This window comes from Thalassophryne amazonica, chromosome 5 (assembly GCF_902500255.1).
Source record: "Thalassophryne amazonica chromosome 5, fThaAma1.1, whole genome shotgun sequence".
NCBI lineage: Eukaryota > Metazoa > Chordata > Actinopteri > Batrachoidiformes > Batrachoididae > Thalassophryne > Thalassophryne amazonica.
The window spans coordinates 122,170,948-122,195,651 of record NC_047107.1 but is presented as its reverse complement, the minus strand read 5'-3'; the positions used below and the strand labels follow the sequence as shown (position 1 = coordinate 122,195,651).

The 24,704-nt window shown below is 43.8% G+C and overlaps 1 protein-coding gene across 2 annotated transcripts in view; it reads right to left on the bottom strand.

The window, feature by feature from the left end:
• The window catches only part of erlin2 (ER lipid raft associated 2), a 72,394-nt gene extending 47,982 nt beyond the window's left edge, over positions 1 to 24,412 (bottom strand). The window contains exons 1-3 of one of the 2 annotated variants that reach the window (XM_034171228.1): positions 24,318 to 24,412; positions 17,553 to 17,671; positions 13,708 to 13,789 (exon numbers count right to left, since the gene is read on the bottom strand). In XM_034171228.1, coding sequence (XP_034027119.1) covers positions 13,708 to 13,789; positions 17,553 to 17,671 — 201 coding nt within the window. In that variant the 5' untranslated portion in view covers positions 24,318 to 24,412. The remainder of the gene's footprint in view (positions 1 to 13,707; positions 13,790 to 17,552; positions 17,672 to 24,317) is intronic. The other variant, XM_034171229.1, reaches the window with a different exon arrangement.
• Positions 24,413 to 24,704: the final 292 nt, after the last annotated feature.

The window sequence follows — 24,704 nt, the reverse complement described above, 5'->3', positions numbered from 1 at the left end:
GGAGCGGGCAGTCATTCGCAGGCTGGAGACCCCAGACGCCCCGCCTTCATGCGCTTTGGAGAGGGTCTTCGACGTTATCAGACGTCACCCCGGGCCCGGAGTCTGGACAGATCATATCTACAACGCAGCTCTCCATTCATCTGAAAAATCTCTGTACAACGTATTACTGTAAATCTCTGTTTTGACCACTGACGATTTTACACGGTGTAATCCGCTGCTCCTGCTTACATTATACACTCTGTTTGTGGATGTGATAGCGTACCGGGTGAAACAGTTGGAACTGGGCCGAGGGGAGATTGTTCCTACACTTTTATAGCTGAATACTGAAATAAACCGTAAATGCGGGGGAGATGTATTACTGAGAGTTTTCCAGTTTTGTACGTGAACGTATACTTTTTCCTTCCTGTATGCTGTGTTTAATAAACATGAACAATTGTTTTTTTCTCTGTGTGTGACTTTAATGAATGTAATAAAGCATACATTCTAAAACTCAGACGGTCAGTGTTCTTTCCAATAATATTGTTGAAAAAGGGTGAAATGTTTTACAAATCAAATTTATATAGCGCCAAAACCACAACAAAACAGTTGCCCCAAGGCGCTTCATATTGCAAGACAGAGTCATACAAACGAGGTTTTGGTGGAAAAAAGGTGCTCGTATGAATTAATGCGGGGTTTTAACACGGTCTTATTAAAAGCTCGAGGCTGCTCTGTGAGCGCTCTCCGCGGTGCTGAATCAGAGTTCAATTTAACGTCTCCAATAGCGCCTATTTAAAACAAAAGACTAATATTTATGGTCGCTAAAACATATAAAAATGCAAAAAGGACTATTCGGTTCATCATTCTGAAGAGATCCGTCTTAAAAGATGGGTGATGAGGGTTTAATGAAGGATATATATTATAGTCCGGTAAATCTGGGGAGTTTTGGAGGGCCGGAGCGTTTACGCAGGGCTATGACCGATCAACACGGATCTAAAATTCGCATGAAGCATATCAGAGATTTCCTGTCGGGGGAAGATGCATACACATTACACAAACCTGCCAGGACGCATTTTCCAAGAAATAGAGTATTTGTCACAAACCCGCTTAACCAGTTTCAGGTGGATTTATGCGACATGCAGGGGTTATCAGATTTTAACGACGGGTACAAGTACCTGCTGACCGTTATCGATATCTTCTCAAAAAAAGCGTATGCCAGACCTCTGAAGTCAAAGCAAGGGCGCGAAGTCTCACAGGCCTTTGCCTCGCTCTTAAAGCACAGCGGGGTGCCTCTGAAGCTACAGACTGATGCCGGGAAAGAGTTTTTTAACAAACCGTTCAAGGATTTAATGAAAAAACACCGGATTCTACATTTTGCCACGGCCAGTGATCTGAAAGCCTCGGTTGTCGAGAGGTTTAATCGCACGCTAAAGACGAGAATGTGGAGATATTTTACTGCTAAAAACACGAGAAGATACATCGACGTCCTACCGTCTTTACTCACGGCTTATAACGAGAGTTATCATAAAAGCATTAAGATGAGGCCGAATGAGGTTAATGCTCGAAATGTCAATCAATCAATTTTTTTATATAGCGCCAAATCACAACAAACAGTTGCCCCAAGGCGCTTTATATTGTAAGGCAAGGCCATACAATAATTATGTAAAACCCCAACGGTCAAAACGACCCCCTGTGAGCAAGCACTTGGCTACAGTGGGAAGGAAAAACTCCCTTTTAACAGGAAGAAACCTCCAGCAGAACCAGGCTCAGGGAGGGGCAGTCTTCTGCTGGGACTGGTTGGGGCTGAGGGAGAGAACCAGGAAAAAGATATGCTGTGGAGGGGAGCAGAGATCGATCACTAATGATTAAATGCAGAGTGGTGCATACAGAGCAAAAAGAGAAAGAAACAGTGCATCATGGGAACCCCCCAGCAGTCTACGTCTATAGCAGCATAACTAAGGGATGGTTCAGGGTCACCTGATCCAGCCCTAACTATAAGCTTTAGCAAAAAGGAAAGTTTTAAGCCTAATCTTAAAAGTAGAGAGGGTGTCTGTCTCCCTGATCTGAATTGGGAGCTGGTTCCACAGGAGAGGAGCCTGAAAGCTGAAGGCTCTGCCTCCCATTCTACTCTTACAAACCCTAGGAACTACAAGTAAGCCTGCAGTCTGAGAGCGAAATGTCGATCAAGTGTTTCAAAATTTGTACGGGGCATCCACCCTACGCAGGAGGCCTGCGAAGTTTAAATATAAGGTCGGAGATATAGTCAGGGTCTCCAAGCTCAGGGGAGTTTTTGATAAAAAATATGAACAAAGTTTTACGGATGAAATGTTCACGGTGTCAGAATGTATACAACGTACGCCGCCCGTTTATAAATTGAAAGATTATGACGGCGAGATCATTGAAGGTTCATTCTATGAACCAGAATTGCAGAAGGTTAAAATAGCAAAAGACAGACCGTATCAGGTTCAAGAAATTATTCGTGAACGTTTTATCAAGGGGAAGAAATTTGTATTTGTCAGATGGAAAAATTGGCCTGAGAAATTTAACTCCTGGGTTCCCGCGACGCTTTTGCTCCTCTCCTCCGAGCGTTCGAAATTGGAGGTCGTTTCGGGGAAATAATTACAAAGAAATTCAACCCCGCTTATTACATCCCGGTCTCCAAAAGACATATTGAGACAATACGCATCGAAATCAAAAGCGATCAAGATCGATTGGTGGATTTCAGATACGGTAAAGTGGTTGTGACATTACATTTTAAACCGGCGGGATAAAAAAATGGCCGGGGCAGCGCACAAAGCCGACATTTATAGATTTGTGCCTTACTATGAAAATCAAGTCGGGAACGGCCTTCACGGCTTCCACGGCGCTCCTGTGATGTACGGGCGCGGGCTCGGGAACATATTTTCGAAACTGTTCAAATTTGTGTCGCCGCTGATTAAACAAGGATACACGATCGCCAAACCTCACCTGAAAAACGCTGCCCGAAGCATCGCTTCCAACGTAGTGAGCCGCGTTGTTGAGAGGGCCGGACGGAGTCAGGAACCCGAGCAGCAGCGGGGGTCCAGGATCATGGTGCTCTCAAGAAGGCCCCGGAAATGCCCCCCGGGGAAACGGGTCAAAACGGTTAAAAAGCGAAAGACCCCCGGAAAAAGCAGAACAGTTTGAAGGAAGCATAAGAAGAGGAGGTTGTACGGGGATATTTTCTCTTAAACAATGTCTCTTTTGCGAAATAATTCCCCCGAATGCACCATGAGCGAATTGGATTTATTCGCCGTCCCCGGGACCCAGCTGTCCATCGAGCAAAGCCAATACGTTGAAGTCAGCCCGTTATCAGCCCTGACGGACATGGGCCCTATCGAGTTTTTTATCCCCGGAGACTGTGAGAGGTATTTAGACCTCAATAATACGCTGCTTTATCTGCGAATGAAAATTACAAACGCCGACGGGACTGACCTGGCTAATGACGCCCGCGTGGGCGTCATAAATTATCCTCTCAATACGATTTTCTCGCAAGTCGACGTGACTCTGGGTGACCGGCTGATTTCCCAGTCCAGCGCGACGCACCCGTACAGGGCGATGATTGAGACGCTGCTGAACTTTTCCCCCGCTTCATTGAAATCGCAGTTCACGGGCGGTTTGTTTTACAAGGACACCCCGGGTCAGCACAATTCGACCGCTGTGGATGACGCAGGCCCGAATAAAGGCCTCGTGAGCAGAGCGCGCTTTAGCGCCGAATCGCGTGAATTTCAAGTTCAGGGTCCGCTGCACGCGGACATATTTTTCTGCGAGAGGCTTCTTCTGAATAACGTTGATCTAAGAGTTAAATTAATTCGAGCCAGCGATGCTTTCTGCCTGATGGGGCTGGCGGCCTCCACTTTCAAGCTGAAAATTCTGGGCGCGTCCCTATTCGTTAAGAAAGTCACCGTATCCCCTGCAGTGAGACTGGGTCACTCCACAGCTCTCATGAAAGGGAACGCCGTGTACCCGTTATCACGAATCAACGTTAAGACTTACGTGATTCCCAGCCATTCCAGGATATGCAACCAGGAGAACATGTTTTTAGGAACCATGCCCAAATATGTGGTTCTGGGTATGGTGAATCACAATGCATTCAGCGGGAGAAGAGATCTGTCCCCGTTTGAATTTGCACACTATGACCTGGAGTGCCTCGCACTCAGTCAAAACGGGAGACAACTGCCGGCTAAAGCTTTTCAGCCTGAATTTAACAACGAACTCTCTGTCAGGGAGTTTTACAATCTCTACACCGCGACCGGACGACACCTGAAGGACCTGCCTCTCTGTATAGACCGGGAGGATTTTGCGCACGGCTACGCGCTGTACGTCTTCAATTTAAACCCGGAGGAGGACAGCGGCGCTCTGAGCCCCGTCTCCACAGGGACCCTGCGACTTGAGATGAGATTCAGAGTCGCGACTCCGCATACCACCTCGCTGATAGTGTACGTGTGTTACGATTCTCTCCTGGAGATTAATTCTAAGCGACAGGTCCTTGTGGATTTTTACTGATGAACACCCTGGAATTGGACGCTGTTATGAGGGGCTTATGTGCGTCACGCTGGACTGGGAAATCAGCCGGTCACCCAGAGTCACGTCGACTTGCGAGAAAATCGTATCGAGAGGATAATTTATGACGCCCACGCGGACGTCATTAGCCAGGTCAGTCCCGTCAGCGTTTGTAATTTTCATTCGCAGATAAAGCAGCGTATTATTGAGGTCTAAATACCTCTCACCGTCTCCGGGGATAAAAAAACTCGATAGGGCCCATGTCTGTCAGGGCTGATAACGGGCTGACTTCAACATATTGGCTTTGCTCGATGGACAGCTGGGTCCCGGGGACGGCGAATAAATCCAATTCGCTCATGGTGCATTCGGGGGAATTATTTTGCAAAAGAGACATTGTTTAAGAGAAAATATCCCCGTACAACCTCCTCTTCTTATGCTTCCTTCGAACTGTTCTGCTTTTTCCGGGGGTCTTTCGCTTTTTAACCGTTTTGACCCGTTTCCCCGGGCGGCGTTTCCGGGGCCTTCTTGAGAGCACCATGATGCCGGACCCCCGCTGCTGCTCGGGTTCCTGACTCCGTCCGGCCCTCTCAACAACGCGGCTCACTACGTCGGAAGCGATGCTTCGGGCAGCGTTTTTCAGGTGAGGTTTGGCGATCGTGTATCCTTGTTTAATCAGCGGCGACACAAATTTGAACAGCTTTGAAAATATGTTCCCGAGCCTGCGCCCGTACATCACAGGAGCGCCGTGGAAGCCGTGAAGGCCGTTCCCGACTTGATTTTCATAGTAAGGCACAAATCTATAAATGTCGGCTTTGTGCGCTGCCCCGGCCATTTTTTTATCCCGCCGGTTTAAAATGTAATGTCACAACCACTTTACCGTATCTGAAATCCATCGATCGATCTTGATCGCTTTTGATTTCGATGCGTATTGTCTCAATATGTCTTTTGGAGACCGGGATGTAATAAGCGGGGTTGAATTTCTTTGTAATTATTTCCCCGAAACGACCTCCAATTTTGAACGCTCGGAGGAGAGGAGCAAAAGCGTCGCCCACCGCCTGAGGCTGTACAACGTCTGTATAACAGAACAGGTGATACATGCCCGCTTTTATATCGGGGTAGCGGGGACAGCTCGTGACCCCGGGTCCGCATCTCAGCCATTGATTAGGCTGCATCCCGAGCATGTACGCCGTCGGGGCTTCAAAATATACCTGGCTGGTACCGTCTCCTTCCCACAGAAACTTTTTCTGGATATCGTCATATTTTAAAGTCAGATTCGGATCTATAGTCTTCAAACGAGGGTTTATCAGCGCTGCAATAACCTCAAAGTTATCATAATATCCCATGTCAAAATATCACGAGTGAACGGCGAGTTTGTTCTTGCCCGTAATTTTCATCACCTGGAACGTACAGGAAGGCTTTTCCGGGATATTTAACCAGGTGTGCGGATAAGAAATTTCCGTCAGCGCCACATCCCAGTCACCCTCTAGATCCAGGTGTCGAGCCAAGTCCACCTGGTAGCATGAAATTGTGTTGTCCGGGAATACTTTTAGGCTGGCGTTTGAAGGCAGAGTCATATAAAATCCGTGTTTCAGATCCCGATCCATTTCTCATATGTCGGTTGAAGATAGATGTTCTCATATTTATACGGCCATCAGCTGGTCCGCGGGAACCCAGGAGTTAAATTTCTCGGGCCAATTTTTCCATCTTGTTGTGTGGCTGGGGGGGCCTGGCTGCCTTTTGTTTCTGTTTTCTGTGCTGTCTTTTGTTTTTCCTTCCAGGTGGCTTGCATTTGGGACTGAGTGGCTGTGTAGCTGAGTTTATCAGGACCTCACCCTGATCACCTGAGGCTGATCACCTGTGGCTCGTCAGGACTCACAGCTGTGGTGCATCTACAATGGATTGGAATATGGTGGCATTTAAGACTGGAGTACACAGTGTGTATTTGCCAGAGACTCGACCTTGTGACCAGACGGGTGAGATCGTCGTCTCGGGAGCCATCTCATCATCAGTGGATGCAGAGAACGTCCAGGTTTGATGCATGGTCTGTGAAAGAGGAGGGGGTGAGGTCTCACGCTCGTCAGCACACTTCCTGAGGTACGTTAGATTTTGTGACTAACATTTATACAGACAGTAAATGTGGTGTCCCTCACACCTTATTATATTGAGCTGTATGTTGGTCGTGTAATCAGCTTCCACTGCAGTGGAGTTTTGTGAACTGGATGTTCCATGCCTGCAGGGTGGGAAGCTGATTAGTAATTAAGCCAGGAAGTGTTTGCTGTTTGTGCACCTTTGAGCGTTCTCTCTGTGCGTTGAGTGTGGACTCACATAATGATTCCTTCTTTCACAGACTCGGTTTGTCGCGGCCACCTGGGGGGTGTCGGCGGGGTCCTTGGGTCCGAATTGGTTCTGGCTCCGGACCGTTGGCGCTGCTGGGAGCGCACCGCAAATCCGCCACGCCAGACCGCGCACTAATTTGTTTGTATTTTTTCACATCACTGTTATGTTTATTAAACTCTGTTATCCTTTGTACCGTGCTCTGCTTATTTTATACTGGGTCCTTCAAACGCTGGTCGGTTCTCCGGGCTGCGTCCGACACATAACACATCTGACAAATACAAATTTCTTCCCCTTGGTAAAACGTTCACTAATAATTTCTTGAACCTGATACGGTCTGTCTTTTGCTATTTTAACCTTCTGCAATTCAATGATCTCGCCATCATAATCTTTCAATTTATAAACGGGCGGCGTACGTTGTATACATTCTGACACCGTGAACATTTCATCCGTAAAACTTTGTTCATATTTTTTTATCAAAAACTCCCCTGAGCTTGGAGACCCTGACTATATCTCCGACCTTATATTTAAACTTCGCAGGCCTCCTGCGTAGGGTGGATGCCCCGTACAAATTTTGAAACACTTGATCGACATTTCGAGCATTAACCTCATTCGGCCTCATCTTAATGCTTTTATAACAACTCTCGTTATAAGCCGTGAGTAAAGACGGTAGGACGTCGATGTATCTTCTCGTGTTTTTAGCAGTAAAATATCTCCACATTCTCGTCTTTAGCGTGCGATTAAACCTCTCGACAACCGAGGCTTTCAGATCACTGGCCGTGGCAAAATGTAGAATCCGGTGTTTTTTCATTAAATCCTTGAACGGTTTGTTAAAAAACTCTTTCCCGGCATCAGTCTGTAGCTTCAGAGGCACCCCGCTGTGCTTTAAGAGCGAGGCAAAGGCCTGTGAGACTTCGCGCCCTTGCTTTGACTTCAGAGGTCTGGCATACGCTTTTTTTGAGAAGATATCGATAACGGTCAGCAGGTACTTGTACCCGTCGTTAAAATCTGATAACCCCTGCATGTCGCATAAATCCGCCTGAAATTGGTTAAGCGGGTTTGTGACAAATACTCTATTTCTTGGAAAATGCGTCCTGGCAGGTTTGTGTAATGTGTATGCATCTTCCCCCGACAGGAAATCTCTGATATGCTTCATGCGAATTTATCCTATATCCTTCATTAAACCCTCATCACCCATCTTTTAAGACGGATCTCTTCAGAATGATGAACCGGATAGTCCTTTTTGCATTTTTATGTTTTAGCGACCATAAATATTAGTCTTTTGTTTTAAATAGGCGCTATTGGAGACGTTAAACTGAACTCTGATTCAGCACCGCGGAGAGCGCTCACAGAGCAGCCTCGAGCTTTTAATAAGACCGTGTTAAAACCCCGCATTAATTCATACGAGCACCTTTTTTCCACCAAAACCTCGTTTGTATGACTCTGTCTTGCAATATGAAGCGTCTTGGGGCAACTGTTTTGTTGTGGTTTTGGCGCTATATAAATTTGATTTGTAAAACATTTCACCCTTTTTCAACAATTTTATTGGAAAGAACACTGACCGTCTGAGTTTTAGAATGTATGCTTTATTACATTCATTAAAGTCACACACAGAGAAAAAACAATTGTTCATGTTTATTAAACACAGCATACAGGAAGGAAAAAGTATACGTTCACGTACAAAACTGGAAAACTCTCAGTAATACATCTCCCCCGCATTTACGGTTTATTTCAGTATTCAGCTGTAAAAGTGTAGGAACAATCTCCCCTCGGCCCAGTTCCAACTGTTTCACCCGGTACGCTATCACATCCACAAACAGAGTGTATAATGTAAGCAGGAGCAGCGGATTACACCGTGTAAAATCGTCAGTGGTCAAAACAGAGATTTTCAGTAATACGTTGTACAGAGATTTTTCAGATGAATGGAGAGCTGCGTTGTAGATATGATCTGTCCAGACTCCGGGCCCGGGGTGACGTCTGATAACGTCGAAGACCCTCTCCAAAGCGAATGAAGGCAGGGCGTCTGGGGTCTCCAGCCTGCGAATGACTGCCCGCTCCAGCTTATACGAGAGTCCACGTATAATATAAACTTCCCGCAAGCTTTGAAAGAGACTCATCACACAATTACCCATGACTGTAAACAATATAATGATATTTAAAAAAAAAAAAAAAGGCAGGTTTTTTTCTTCAGTCGTCTGGGTTATAGACGGCTACCATCCCCTCCAGGTCGAGATCTGCGTCTTCACCGAAACATGTGTACAGTTCGTTGATCTTTGCTTCAAAATTATCAGTGTATTTCAGCTCAGTGAGGATGTTTTCTACCACCCCCCTGGACCCTCGCAGCCGATGGGTTGAGGAAGCGCTGGGCTAGGAGCTTTACCACAGCCGGGATGAAGGTCGGTCTCCAGAGTCTCACCATTAATCTCTCAAAATGTCCGGTAAAGAAATATTCATTTAACGGGTCCAGGCACTCGTGCTGGCGCTGGCTGGGGTGATCGATCTCACACCCGTAACAGAGTTTTTGTCTGTAACTTTTGATCACAGCCAAAAGTAAGTGTGCCACGCCAACTTTCACCGTTTTCAGGAATTCCTCTGACAGGAACCCGTCAGGCCGGTCAGATGCGAAAGATGTGGCGTATTTCTCAGCCCCCTCGAGGTCTTGTACCTCCCGCGGACTCGCGGCCTCCGTGGCAGCGGGAAGAGACCCCACGCCTCCCGGGCTGGAAAGCGCGTGAGAAGGATGGAACTCGTCCCAGACCGGCTCGAGCTGAACTCCCCACAGGGTCTCGTACCCGCCGCGGGTCCGTGAAGCCTGCCCCAGGGATGCCAGGTCTCTTCCACAGTCGAGCGCGCAGTCACAAGCGATGTCGTCGGCCGCTGCAATGGGAGAGGTTGAGGAGCTCATGCTGGTTCGTCGTCCGATGCTTAAATGAGATGTGGTCCCCTGGTTTTTTATAGAAATCCCCGTGCATGCGGGGGAGGAGCTACGTCAGAGTTTTTTTTTTTTTTTTTTTTTTTTTTTTTTTTTTTTTAAGTAAAAAGAGGGGCCAAGTTTTTTCGGACTTCGATAACGTCCCTCCAGACCAGGCACCTTGTAAAGAGGCCCGTAATCCTGTCGTTGCAGGTGTTGAACAACTCATGCCAGCTCTCAGCCGCAGCTGTGACGCTTCTGACGTGGCCGCTGGCACTAAGTCGCTCCAACTTAATTTCACCCTCAGAGTCAGTTTCAGGAGGTCCCCGCTGAAATATCACCCTATAGCGCGGCCCCTGGGTGCTGAGCCAGGTGAGTTGGAAGCGTGTTTTCTTCTTTTCCGGCGTCCGATCTCCTGGAGGCTCAGGGTTGACCGTGTCGCGAATCATCGATCCCGCAGCCGCGGAGAACACACCCCAATCGGCGGAAGTAAGCGCCACCCGTGGGGTTCCTCGACTGGCGGTCTCACCCTCAGCCAGAGTGAAGAAACTTACTTGGGCATAATACGGGTCGAACGTGTAAGTTAAACGTTCGGGCCCCTCCAGGGTGTACGTCAGATCTTCCTCCGGTATCGGCTGGCTCAGGCGGCTGACGTACATCCTCGCTTTTTTTGGAGCGAGCGAGCCCTCTGTCGTCATGGTGATGTTGACCGGGGTCTCGCAGATGTAGCGGAGGATTGGAGTTCGTCTCGCCATGGTGAATGCTGTATGTCACTCTGTCGTCGAAAAGGGATTTTTAAACCCGTCTTCGTCCGCGGGGCGTAATTCATCACCTTTTGCTCTAAAAACACCATTTGGCGTGAGTGAGACCAAACTTTGTTTTTTTCCGGCTTCATCACCTCGGGGCAGCATCTCCGATCAGCGGGTGTCCCGCGCCCCATGATCGATCGGCTAATATCTTAAAAGAAACACCATCTGGCGTGAGTGAGAAGGTGCTTTGTTTTTTCTGCCTTCAAACAAGCGCAACGAATGCCCCCCATCTTCAGGAAATCGGATGTAATAAAACATTCAAGCTTCAACCAAAAGATTCAAGCTTCTCTACTATGTTATAAAAGACCATCCGGCCTGACACCCCCCGCTCCGCAGGTCACACACACACACACACACACACACGCACACACGCATGCACCCACACACACACACACACAGACACAGTTAGCGTCTGCAACAGGTATTACAGCCGTGGGGTCATGTTTCCACGAGCAGCTCTATGCGTGGGTATTTGACCGTCTTGCTGCAAAGACTTACAGCCGAGAGAGACGACTATTTTTTTCCCTTCTTTAATTTACGAATTAAAAAACAGAAAAGGAAACGCAATAATTTAAGAATTAAGACATATTAAAGGCGTATTAAAATATTCGTGTTTAATCACTAAATTGAAGAAAACCTCCCATAATTATGCATAAGATACGGTATTTTTTATTCCTTCTTTAATTGAGGCATTAAAAACCATAAAAGCAGGCGCTTTAATTTAAGAATTAAAAATATTAAAGGGGTATTAAATAATAGACACTGATTTATGTTTAATTATTTCAGAATTAGTTAATTCTTTAATACATTAAAAAGATCTAGGTATTTTTAATCGTTCTTTAATTCATGAAATAAAATGACATTAAAATATTAGACCCGGGTGGGAGGGGAGGTAGGGCTTGGAGGCGGTGCTTGGGGCGGGGTTAGGGGAGGAGCTTGGGGGTGGGGTTAGGGGTGGGGCTAGGGGAGGAGCCAGGGGCGGGACTAGGGGAGGAGCTGGGGCGGGGCTTAGGGGCGGGACATAGTGACGTAATCGATTCTGATTGGCTGTGACGTCATTAGGGGCGGGGCTTGGAGGCAGGATTAGGGGAGGGGTTAGGGGCGGTGCTTAGGGGAGGACAGTGACGTCATCAATTCTGATTGGCTGTGACGTCATAAGGGGCGGGATTAGGGGAGGAGCCGGGCGGGGATTAGGGGGCGGGACATAGCGACGTCATCGATTGTGATTGGATGTGACATCATAAGGGGGCGGGGCTTAATGACGTAGTCGATTCTGATTGGCTGACAGGGCCATAAATCAGTTTTTGACAAAAGGTGGGTCAGCTTACTCTCTAATAAAACACCACTAGCTACAGGACAGGTGGTTTTCCCTTTGCAATGACCATATTTATTACACACAGCTCTATGAGCTTCAGCCTAATATTAGTAATAAAGCTCGTAGCAACAACACCTAAAGCTCCAAAACTATGCACAAGTAGACCTAATAAATGTCTTAAAATAGCTTGTCCAACGCACGTGGACTCACCAGTACTGACACTCACATGTGGCTATACACAACCCACTTATTATTATTATCTATGACTATATGCTGGAACAAGGGATAGAACTCTTCATTTCTTTCCATTTCAATGATACTCACAGTTGAAATGTTCGCCTGCAGCCTTTGAACTGGCGATTTGTGCAGTTTATAGCTGTACATGAAGGCATTTTTTGGCAAAATCACAAAGAATAAAATTGCATACGCCTGGTTAAAGATCGGTAGAAAAGAGCGTTCAGGAGCAGTACATGCGAGTGGTAATATGGTGACCGATTTACTTAAAAAATATTGACCAATGACCTATCCAGTGTTACATACAGATCAGTGGTGTAAATGTAAACTTAACCTGAAAATACATGCCAAGTTTAGTGTGTTATAAAACCTAACCCTAATATATAAATATATACTAGACTTACCACCTGAACAAATATAACTAAGGTTATTTTTCCCCTTTTAGATTATGTTTGTACACAGCCTGAGGTCACTGAGCTCTTTTTGAGTTTCACTGATGAGTGTTTGTAAAAAGTGTAGACCAGAAAGTTGACCCGCTGCACTTGGCGAGCAGATACTGAATCTACAGCGTTTTTCATTAATGTTGCTGATATGACGGAAACATGACTCCCTATAGATTTAAAGAAAAAAAGAAAAAGCACCACTGAATGTCTATATTCATTGTGACAGCAACACTTACCTTACTGGCACATTAGCTACAGCAAGAGACAGAGGCAGCAACCAACACCTTGCCATTTATTTTCAATCAGAGCAGGTATACTGCAGCGACAACAGACAACGGTCACCAGACCACAAGTCTATTTTATTTAAATGCTGGGCAACACAACACATCCACTGCCAATCCGAGTGAATAGTCAGCATGACCTCAGCTGGTTGTTTGCATGAACAAAATAATCCAAGATGGCAGAAACGCTTCAAAACAGCTGTATTTCTGTATAAATCTCATACGTTTATCATATATTGTGTAAATGTTAGCTTAGAAATAAACACTTCAAAATCTAACAACGCTGTTTTTGGAACCAGATAACACCTCTGAACGATTTACAAGACATCTTATGGAGATGTTAGCGTGCACACCACGAGAATGGCCATCAAGCGACAAAGCCAACTGCTTGTTGCTGTCATTTGCAGCTAATGTGACCACAGAGTTAAGCTGCACATCTTTTACAAGCTGTAACCTGTTAGCATGCATGCTAAAATGAAAACATGCTTCACAGGCATGACGTATGTACAGCTCACCTGGTGTGTGAAACAGTCTTTAGTCTAAGTTAGATAAAGTGTCACAATAACTGCTACTATTTCACAATAAAGCTCTTATGTGAGCACAAAAAAACAAAACTGTTGATGTTTTAATTGAGAAGAACTGAGACAACTATGTTATCAACAGTGGCTTTTCACACTTCACTTACTGCTGCAGGCAGCATTTAGCAAACAAAAAGCAGCAGGGCTCTGCTGGTCGCCCATATTTTTTCCAGTCTGAAAGTGTTTCTCTCGTTTTGGGTTCTTTTTCATGTCAGCACACTCAGAGTGTCAAATGTGTACTGCATATCGGAGGTGTTCCCCCCGACCCATTCAAATGTAAGTCTCTTGAAGATCATGTGTCTCACCTGAACAGACTTATAGGTGGTGATAAATGGAAGCATGAGATGGAATCCTGGACCACTAGTGGTGGTCAACAGAGCTCCTCCCCTACAAGCACACAGAGGACACGAGGACAGAGATTAGAACATAGTAGAATTCTCTCCAGGTAGAGCATCAGTTTAAAACCAGAATGAACCCCACAGTGTATATTTCCACTAAAATTAGTTTTGATCCTGGCTTGATCACTGTGGCAACATAAGATGCAAAATTAACCTGGTCCCGAGAAGGTTATGTTCACAATTTCACCTTTAATTGGCTATATGAAGTGCCAAGTCGCCAAACTCTTCAAGAATCTCCAAAGAGACAGAACATTCTGACGCAATATTCTCTATGAGTGGTACAAATATGCAGGCAAGGGAATATGGTTCATACCCACTGCAGGGGTCATATGTTGGGTATCTGAGGTTTCTGTGTTAATGCATCTGACACTGCGAGTGCCTGAACTAAACACCTTTAGCCCGAAACAATTTGTTACTTGCTCATATGTCTTACTGCATCTTGTGCTAAAACATCTTTGTTGTACTCACGTGGAATCACTGATACCAGTGCATCTGCACACTACCAGTGATTTTGCTTTGCACACTTTTATATGATCACCAACAAATAATTCATAATTTAAAAAAAAAAATCTGTGGGACTTAAAGGACATGTCACACCGAAATCATAACAATTTACATTTAGGCTGTTAGTGTCCATCCGATGATCCACCGGGGTTACCTTGTGCACTTGCGTGACCGGATTCAAAGTATACAGCATTCGCAGCAAACAGCTACAGAGACTTCTGAAAACAAAGTACTCGTGAATACTCCGGTGTTTCTGACAAACGACGTAGCTACTAGAAGTGTCCCTGCGTGCAATTCAATGGAATGTAGCTGCTAACATTAAGAACTGAGGCACAGATTAATTCCAAAGTTTACATAAGTGTGATGTCGTGTTATGACAACTTGTTTTTAAGTAAAAACTGTTCATTTTGATGCAGTCACGGAAAAAGCAGCAACCCTGAGAAGATTCAGTGCGTCTGCGGCCATGAGTCACAAACGCAGCCTGCCAATAATCTCTGCTGGAGGATCAACTTTGAGCACATTTAATTATGAGTGTTGTTAGCAATAAAATCTTTAAAAAAAATAAATAAATAAAATCTGCTGCCGGGGGAAAAAAACATCATGGAGACATTGATGTTCACAGCAGCCTTTCATCAGCTGCACAGTGCACAGACACACACATTCCAGATCCAAATTCACACTCAAAGTAAAAAAAAGAAAAAAAAGAAAAGCTTGCCACAAAACACAAAAGGGGCAAAATCCCGAACACGCCAGACTCACCCAGAGGTAGATTTATTTGCAAATGGAAACTCCACTTGATCAAAGCCCCCACGCACGCACACGATCTTCGGCTGCTGCTCCGCCTTTAGTTCTGTCACGATTGTGGCACGTAACGTCCATTAACTCCTGGAAATAATGTATTCTGACTTTTTCCAATGTAACAAATCCATCTCTGCGTCCAGGCAGTCTGCTAAAAAGTGTCATGGAGATGTCCCCACGTCCATGTCCACAGCTTCAGCAAACCAGCATACACACAAACAGCACGTCACCACATTTTAGGTTCCAAAATCTGACACTCTGAAAAAGTTAAGAGTTTCAAGGTGAAGTGTGTCATGTCCTGTCTGTAAATCCGAGCCATCAGTTTCGAACGGCAGCTCAAAAGCTTAGTTTTCGGACAGAACAGGTTCATTTCCCTGTCTGTCAATCATCAGGATGTTTCTGCTCATTCTACAATGTGCGTCACATGCCGAAAAATGCTGAGAATTGTCGAGTGAGATGTTTTCCGGAAATGCACCTGCTATCGCTCAGAGTTAGAGGAATAAAATATATCAGCAATCACTAATTATTAGTACATGTGTGCAGAGAGACTTACAATCATGAGTACTTTCATGTCGTCTTGCTAGGTGGGGAGTGAATAAATGTGCAACATGTCCTTTAAGTGGTCCATTTTTGCATAAACAGGGTTAAATTACATTAACTGCCCTCTTTTGTGGAAATGATCACAAAGCCTCAAGTGAAAAGGCAGGTTTAACGAATCAGCTGATAACCATCATGGTATGAAATAGTTCTGATTGCGACATTTGATTTATCAAGCCACCTCACACCAAGAAAGATTGGGTATGTTGGTCACAAAACTTTAGTTGGAATTTTTGCCGAACATGCACTCTGGTCACTATTTGACACTAGGTCCCTAGTGTCAAATAGGTGGGTAATGATTTAACACTCTTTATCATGACCACTTATGATTCACTGTTACAATGTAAAAAGCATAATAGCAAATTAAAATTACCTTCACATTTTCAACACCCAAACAGCCTTCAAAAATTACTTGTTCAAATCACTGTCCAAATTCCAAAGCTATTCATTTGATTGCTGACAACGAGTTTAAACCTCTGGGGCCGACGCCGTTGTATACGACGGCTAAGACCAAGCTTTACTAAATTATAAATAACTTTTTAATGATATGAGATAGAAACGTACTTTTTTTTTGCTGAAAAGTTAACTCTGTGGACGTTCGAGCCAGCCATCGGCCATCTTTGTACTCCTCATAGAAGCTGTGTGATGATGTGCGCAATGTGAGTAACCAATCGGAGTTGGTGCACCGTCACATGGTTTTCCAAAATCCAATCGTAGGGCAGATTCACCTCACGTGAAAAGCCAAAGATCATTTTCAGGAGTGATGTGTTACTAATTGGCCCGTTTGAATAGCCCCCTGGGTGCTCCAATGAGTACATACTTTTAGTACATACTCAGTGTGCCCTGCGCCATTACGCAAAGCGATCAGTGAAAGCAGACGGAGCAGTCGGAGAGCCTCTTATGACAATTTCACGTGCTCAAACAAAGAGTGTGTAACTATCAGGATTGCTTCACTAGTTTGCATGTGAATGTTACTGGATAACTCTGTTGCTTTCTCATCGTAAAGCAGTGTTTACCATATCAATGGACAACAAAACGCATAGACCATTTTGTATAGATTGTTCAAAATGTGCATTTGTGTTTATTGTTTGAACCTTTGTGTTGTACAGTCTTTCACACAAGACCTCAAATTACCTTTATAAAGTGTCAAAACAGTTGTTTATTATAGTCTGCTGTGTGTTTTGAATAAATGTATGTGGAAAATTATTTTCCGCTTTACTTTTTCCTGTTATTTCTGATTGTAAACCTTTATTACACAAACACATATACATTATGAAAGAACAGGCTGTCCTGAAAAAAAAGAGACATAAAACTTGATTGTGGGATGCAGGGAGAGCTGTTAACAGCAATAATAAAAATTTATGCCAGGCGAGTGAACTGTCCAAAAAATGCCCTCGGACCCCAGAGGGTTAAAGAAAGGTACCATTAAACACACACACACACACACACACACACACACACACACACACACACACACACACACACACACACACACACACACACACACACACACACTGGTTTAAAAGTCCATAATACAAATGTGACCTTAGGCAAAGAACGAAATAAAATGATCTCTAATTAAGTAAAATCATCAAAAAAAAAAAAACAATTACACAACTGTTGAAAACCAGTACGACAGGTTCAAGGAGTTGACATACAAAATCAGTTTAAACCTGCCTACACAGTGTAGAACAGTTTAAAATTGGTTTAAATCTGAGACAACAAATCTTAGCATTTGAGAAGTAGAAACAAGACAAAAAAGTGCCAACTGTATTATGGTAAATAAATGGTTAATTGATGACCGTTTTCTAGTTCAGAACATTAAAAACAACAGTGCACAGTTTAACTCTCACCTGTAGTAAACGCCAATGTGCCCCTCATCGATCTTGTGCACAGAGACCAACAGAGCTGCTCCTCCAAGAGCCATAATTATGGAGATTATGGAGCCCCACTGTGCCATCCTGATGGACATGAAAATGGCAAATGAGCGCGCGCTCACACAAAACAATCACATGTTTTGACTCAACAGCAAGTGACATTGAAACCACGAAGGACACAGCAGCATTTTTCCATGTGTCTGTTGTGGGTGGAGCAGTGTGCTAGCCCTGCAATAGAGGACTTGTCACAATACACCTATCGTGATTTGATACACATCACTATATACAAGGTCTGTTAGAAAAGTATTGGACCTTTTTATTTATTTCAAAAACCATATGGATTTGAATCACGTGTGATTGCATCAGCCAAGCTTGAACCTTCGTGCACATGCGTGAGTTTTTTCACGCCTGTCGGTTGCGTCATTCGCCTGTGAGCAGGCTTTGTGTGAGCACTGGTCCACCCCTCTCGTTGGATTTTTATTGCGAATAAATGTCTGAACGATTTGGAGCTTTGCTGCATCAATTTTTTTCCAGAAACTGTGAGAGACCTCCAGGTGGACACCGTTCAGAAAATTAATATGGCTTTCAGGGACGATTTTATGGGGATTATACAGATTAAGGAGTGTTACTGCCGCTTTAAGGACAGCCCACAACTGCTGAGAGCGCGCCGCGCTCCGAGCACCAATCGACATGCTCAAACAACCAGATCATTTCCAATGTGAAGGCTTTGTTGATCCGGGACCTGTCTGACTTTCACAAAAAGGCAGAAGGCGTGGACATCAGCACTTTTTCGGCACATTCCACTGTTACAGGAGTTTTTTTCATGGAAAGAAAAGCGGAGGGACGCGCCACGGAGCCGTTCATTACGTGGGACAAAACCACCTCGGTGTTGGTCTCACAGGACGGCTTTCAGATGGATTCCGGTTGCTTTTCAGTCGTGTGATTATCCAACTGTGATTGTGCATGAGCTGGACATGCCCCAACATGTCCTGGAAGGCTTCATCACAGCGTTGCTTTGCGCCATGCGGCTCCACCGCGACGCGTGGAACTCCTCCGCACGTCTGTCTTAATGTGCTGAAAAAGTGCCGATGTCCACGTCTTTTTACAATTCCTGTGCTAGTCAGACGACATACCGGATCAAGACAGCGTCCAGTTTAGAAATGAACGGCACATTCCACTGTTACAGGAGTTTTTGTCATGGAAAGAGGAGCGGCTCCACCGCATGGCGCAAAGCAACGCCGTGATGAAGCCTTCCAGGACATGTTGGGGCATGTCCAGCTCATGCACAATCACAATCAGATAATCACATGACTGAAAAGCAACCAGAATCCATCTGAAAGCCATCTCAAAGCCGTCCTGTGAGACCAACACAGAGGTGGTTTTGTCCTGCGTAATGAATGGCTCCGTGGCACGTCCCTCCGCTTTTCTCTCCATGAAAAAAACTCCTGTAACAGTGGAATGTGCAGAAAAAGTGCTGATGTCCACGCCTTCTGCCTTTTTGTGAAAGTCAGACGAGGTCCCAGATCAACAAAGCCTTCACGTTGGAAATGATGTGGTTGTTTCAGTGGGGTCTGAGCATGTCGATCGACGCTGGGAGCGCGCCGCGCTCTCAGCAGTTGTGGCCGTCCTTAAAGCGGCAGTAACGCTCCTTAATCTGTATAATCCCTATAAAATTGTCCCTGAAAGCCATATTAATTTTCCAAACGGTGTCCACCTGGAGGTCTTTCACAGTTTCTGGAAAAAAATTGATGCAGCAAAGCTCCAAATCGTTCAGACATTTATTCGCAATAAAAAAATGACGAGAAGGTGGACCAGTGCTCACACAAAGCCTGCTCACAGGCGAATGACGCAACCGACAGGCGTGAAAAAACTCACGCATGCGCACGAAGGTTCAAGCTTGTCTGATGCAATCACACGTGATTCAAATCCATATGGTTTTTGAAAAAAATAAAAAGGTCAGATACTTTTCTAACAGACCTCGTATACTGTATTTACATTGCTACCAAGTCTGTAGAAAATGGCAAATGCCCATCAATGACGAAACAAATCATTGGTGAAGTATACATTACAGTCTGTGATGTTATCTCTTTCTGATATTAGAGCTTATTAAAGATTGTTCTGGTCATCATTCCTGCCATACGGTCTGTGACTTTCATGGTACTATGATACTCATTTCAACAAAAAAAAATATAATTCAGTACAGGGTCCATTACACCATAATTAAGATTCACAGCACATGACGCACTGTTCGACCCCGACTGTCCATCCAGTGAAACTGCTGAAACAGTGTAGTAAATATAAGCTCATGTAACAACAGACTCTTGTTGAACGGTTTATCTGTACTCAGAGCAGGCTTACAAAGGCACTTGAGTGACTGAGGGACTTTTTCCACACTTGAAGAGACTTTGCAAAGAGCACAAGCATTGCTGATGTTCTTGTTCTTGGAGGAAAAAAAAACAAAAAACTAACATGTTAGGGCAGGTTTGGGAGCATAGGCTGGTGCATGTGTTGTCTCATCCAGATATCCAATTTGGCCCTGAACAGAATAACCACCCACTGTTTGAGTTCCCACCGCTGCCACTTTGCTCAGTTTTGATGCTGCACCCAAATCTTTTAATGGTAGTAAAAACCATGCTGTTTATTCTGGCACTGTGCAGCTAAAATGTCAGTAACATTCTTAACAGTGTTTCTCTCCAGGCTAGTGAGAGGTCTCTCCAGGCCAGAAATACTTTTACAGAAATACTGTTAATAATACTAATAAAAAATATAATGGCAAATATCCATTAATTTGGATGTCAATCATTTCAGCACATTTACATTGCATTGATTGTGGTGACTCTTATCAACATAATAAACGTTGGACATGACCTTCCACCTCCAAATATATTTTTGCACTGTACACATTTTCTTTATGGAATGCTCTCTCATTGTTGGCACGATCCATCGGTGCTTTTAAAACTTCTCATTAACTCCTGTTTCACACCAGACATCTGTATTGCTAAAGGCAAAGTGTCATAAAACACACACGATTTTGTGATGTGCATGATTGATCATCAGACAACAGTTTGTTAACATGAATGAGAGCTGATAACTTGCAACCCTTGGGCCATGTTTGGACCAGCATCATTTTGTGTGGACATGATTCTGACAATAAATATGTAAATCAAATTTTGCTTATACCCAAACATAGATATTTGCACCCATGCAGTTGGTAGTGTGGAGGTTAGTGATACTAAAACTGAGTGATTCTAGGCTTTGAGTATTCTTTAACCCCTTTAATTTCCCATGACCCACTTATTCCCATTAAGGGTTATTGGAGGGGCTATCCCAGTGGTCAATTAGCAAGAGGCAGCGTACACCCTGGAAACCAACCAGTCTATCACAGAGCTGACACACAGACAAAACCATTCACACTCTAACTCACAACTATGGTCAATTTAGAGTCATTAATTCACGTAACCTGCATGTTTTTGGAAGTGGGAGGAAGCTGGAGCAGCTGGAGAGAACACACACAAACATTGGGAGAACATGCAAACTCCACACATAAAGGACCAGGTTGGAAGTAAACCTGGCGCCTTCTCACTGAGAGGTTAACAGTGCTCCACTAGGTGTGGGGAATCTCCAGGCACCTCACAATTTGATTATGAGTCAGCAGGCTGTGATAGTGCGATTTTGCTTTTTAAGTAAAAACTGTGTTCAGATGTAGCCAGAATGTGGTGATCTGTTGTGCCACATAAAGTCCAGAAATAGATGTTTTTTCTCCTTAATCATGCTTGCAATTCAACACCTGCAGTGGCACCGAATGCTGTCTGTTTACCCCGAATTTTAGAAGAGTAACTGTAACAAAGCCATATCGCTAATGCATTTAAGTAAAAAGGAAACTACTGCTTAAAAAAAAAAGACTTGAGTAAGTCAAAGTACAGATTTACATAAGCAACATGAAAAGTTTAACCATATTACACCCATTTTGGCATCTCTTCAATTGCTTCCTGTGCCTGTGAGATCAGATTTTAAGGTTCTGCTACTAATCTATAAAAAACTGTTCACGGACTGGCAGGACTACTCATACTTTGTGTGCCTAGGGTGAATAAAAAGTTTGCATGTCATAGAGCTTTCTTAGTGCCCCTGTTCTGTGGAATGATCTCCCTGCATCAAAAAAAAAAAAACAGTCAGATTCTGTAGAGACTTTCAAGTCCAGACTTAAGACGTACTTATTTTCCATTTCGTATGGCTAGCATAGTGGCACAGTATGTTTCTATGCTTTTCACCCTTTGAAATTAATTTTATTATTAAACAGACCAGGCTGCAGCCTCAACTTTATCTAAAGTCTGGGTCTTTTAGTGAAGCTATGGGCTAGTGGCCGGCCGCCTGATTCTGTTTTTTTCTCTGTTTGAGGTGTGGCTCCATCCAGAGATGGGAGTGGATGTCTTCTTCTGCAGGCCTCCTGTTCTGTGCACCAGCATGGACTCCCAAAATTTCCTGTATTTTCATATCGTCAATTGTGTCGGTAGCATGGCCCAAGCACAGGGTCACACCTTTGAGTCTAGTCTGCTTGAGGTTTCTTCCTCAAATCATCAGAGGGAGTTTTCCCTTACCACTGTCGCCTGTGTTCTTGCTCTAGGTCGTTAGACCTTATTTGCGTGAAGCGCCTTGAGGCAACTTTGTTGTGATTTGGCGCTAATCCTCTACAACTATATTCAATTGAATACACCACAAAGACAAGATATTTAATGTTCAAACTGATAAACTTTATTGTTTTTGTGCAAATATTTGCTCATTTTGAAATGGATGCCTGCAACATGTTTCAAAAAAGCTGGGATAGTGGTATGCTTACCATTGTTACATCACCTTTCTTTCTAACAACACTCAATAAGCGTTTGGGAACTGAGGAAATTAAGAAATTATGAAATTAAGTGCTCATTAACGGTGGGCAACAGCCATGTTTATACCCGTACAATTAACATTTATAAAACTGATTTGAAATTTGTGAATCCATTCAAAATCGTTCGTCTACTTCATAATGCATCAAATCCCCCCCACCCATACTAACCACTGCCTACAATTTGTCAAGTAAAAAAAAAAAAAAAAAAGACAGCAGTACATGGTGTTTAAAACAAACAAACAATCAATCATTTTTCCTAAATCATATACTATGCAACAAAAGTGAATTTGACCTTTACAAAATCACTTATTAAATGTCAAGTGACTCAAAATTGATCACTTCTCAATAACAAGGACATCCAGTTGTCGCCTTCAGTTTACCCATGTAATGACCAATGTCTTTGGCAGTAGCTCTCTTATGAGGATAGCTCTGGATTGACTTTGTGTCAAAACGAGCAGCTCCTGAGTGGTTCCATACACTTATCATACTGATGTGCACGGCACCATATCTTGACTTGATCACTGCTCGGCCAGCGACATGGTTCAACAAAATATCACTGATATTCATGTGGTACATGACTGTTACATCGGATTACCAATGTTATCCCTTAAGTGTTACCCTCAGTGTTGACATGCCCATGATTCAAACCTTGCATATTCCTGACATATCTGAGAGAATCTCTGACTGGTCCAAAGCTAAACATGACCATTTAGATACATATTACTATATGCTGAAACAACATCTATCAAATATTGATTTGCTTGTGGATGCACTTCTTTGCAGACACCCAAACTGTCTGGATTCCTTGCACAAAAATGCTATCAATCTGCTCACACAAAAATGCTATCAATCTGCTCACCTGCCAGATAATTTCTGACATGAAAGAATCTTCAGATATTTTGTCAGCCCCAAAAAACTGTATAATTTTAAACCTGTTCCAGGTTGGAATGATGTAGACAAAAATTTAGCAGTTCGGATGACACCCACGCATTCATTTAGCCGACTGCACTGGGTTACAATAACAGTAGCAGGATCAATGTTGACTCTGACCTGACAGACTCCTGTGTCCACTCAGAAAATGCCACGTCAAGTCTGGCAGCATGCACTGGTACTGCACTTTGCCGCATCCATCCACACCACAGAAACTTGGGTCCTGGATGGTAACCACCCAGCCAGACAACTGGTCCATTCCCACATCTCTAAAGTAACCATCTATCAACCACAGCAAGGTGGTAGATGGATAGATTCCCTTCACCTTCTTCGGCTACTGGGGGTCCTCAGTATTAAACAGTATCCATATGTTTATTTTGTACACGTTTAACACCTGGTGTCCTTTCTGACAACTCCAGATGTACAAGGAGAAACATAACACATCATCCCACAAAGCATCACTTTTACAGCCACAATTTTGTTTTAAAAGTCAGGGAATGGACACCAGAACATTGCCAAGACCTGACTATCTATCATGATGTAAAATCAGTCACTAACAAATATAAAAAGTTTGAAGCAGACACACCACAAAGAGACAGTAATCAATCAGACGAGTGAGTGAAGATTCGAAGACACCAATAACTATGGACGAGCTACAAACTAATGTCTGTTGTTTCAGCAGTTACAGATTAATGGTAAGAGTCACAACAATCATTATTTATTTAATTTCAAGCTCTCCGCATTAATGTTCTACATGTGTAACCGCGCCGATAGCTAGCTTTAGCTTACTGTCAAAACAACGCTTTCGTTAGCGCCAAACAAAAACAGGATCCAGGTTAGCAAAACTATCCGGGTATATTACAGACCATATCAATAAAGTCATTATTAACATATAGTACAGTGATTTTAAAATATTATATTTAAACTCACCTGTGATTTCGTCCTGAATGACACCAAAATTGTGCACTGCCTACCTTCTTCTACTGTAGAGCATACGGCAGGAAAGACACACTATAAACTCATTACTGCCACCTCCAGGGTACATGAATAAATTCATCGTTTGGAGTAAAACAATATATATTTTTTAAGTGAATATATTCTGGTTTATTTTACAAAGTACTAAATATATTTGGTTTGTGGAAAAAACAAGACATTTGAGGGCATCATCTTGGGCTCTGGATGACAATGATTAACATTTTCACCATATTTTTTTTGGAGGGGGGGCATTTTATGCATCAAAACAAGTAATTGACTAATCAAGAAAAAATAATCGATCGACTAATCAATTATGAAAATAATTGTGAGTTGCGCCACTA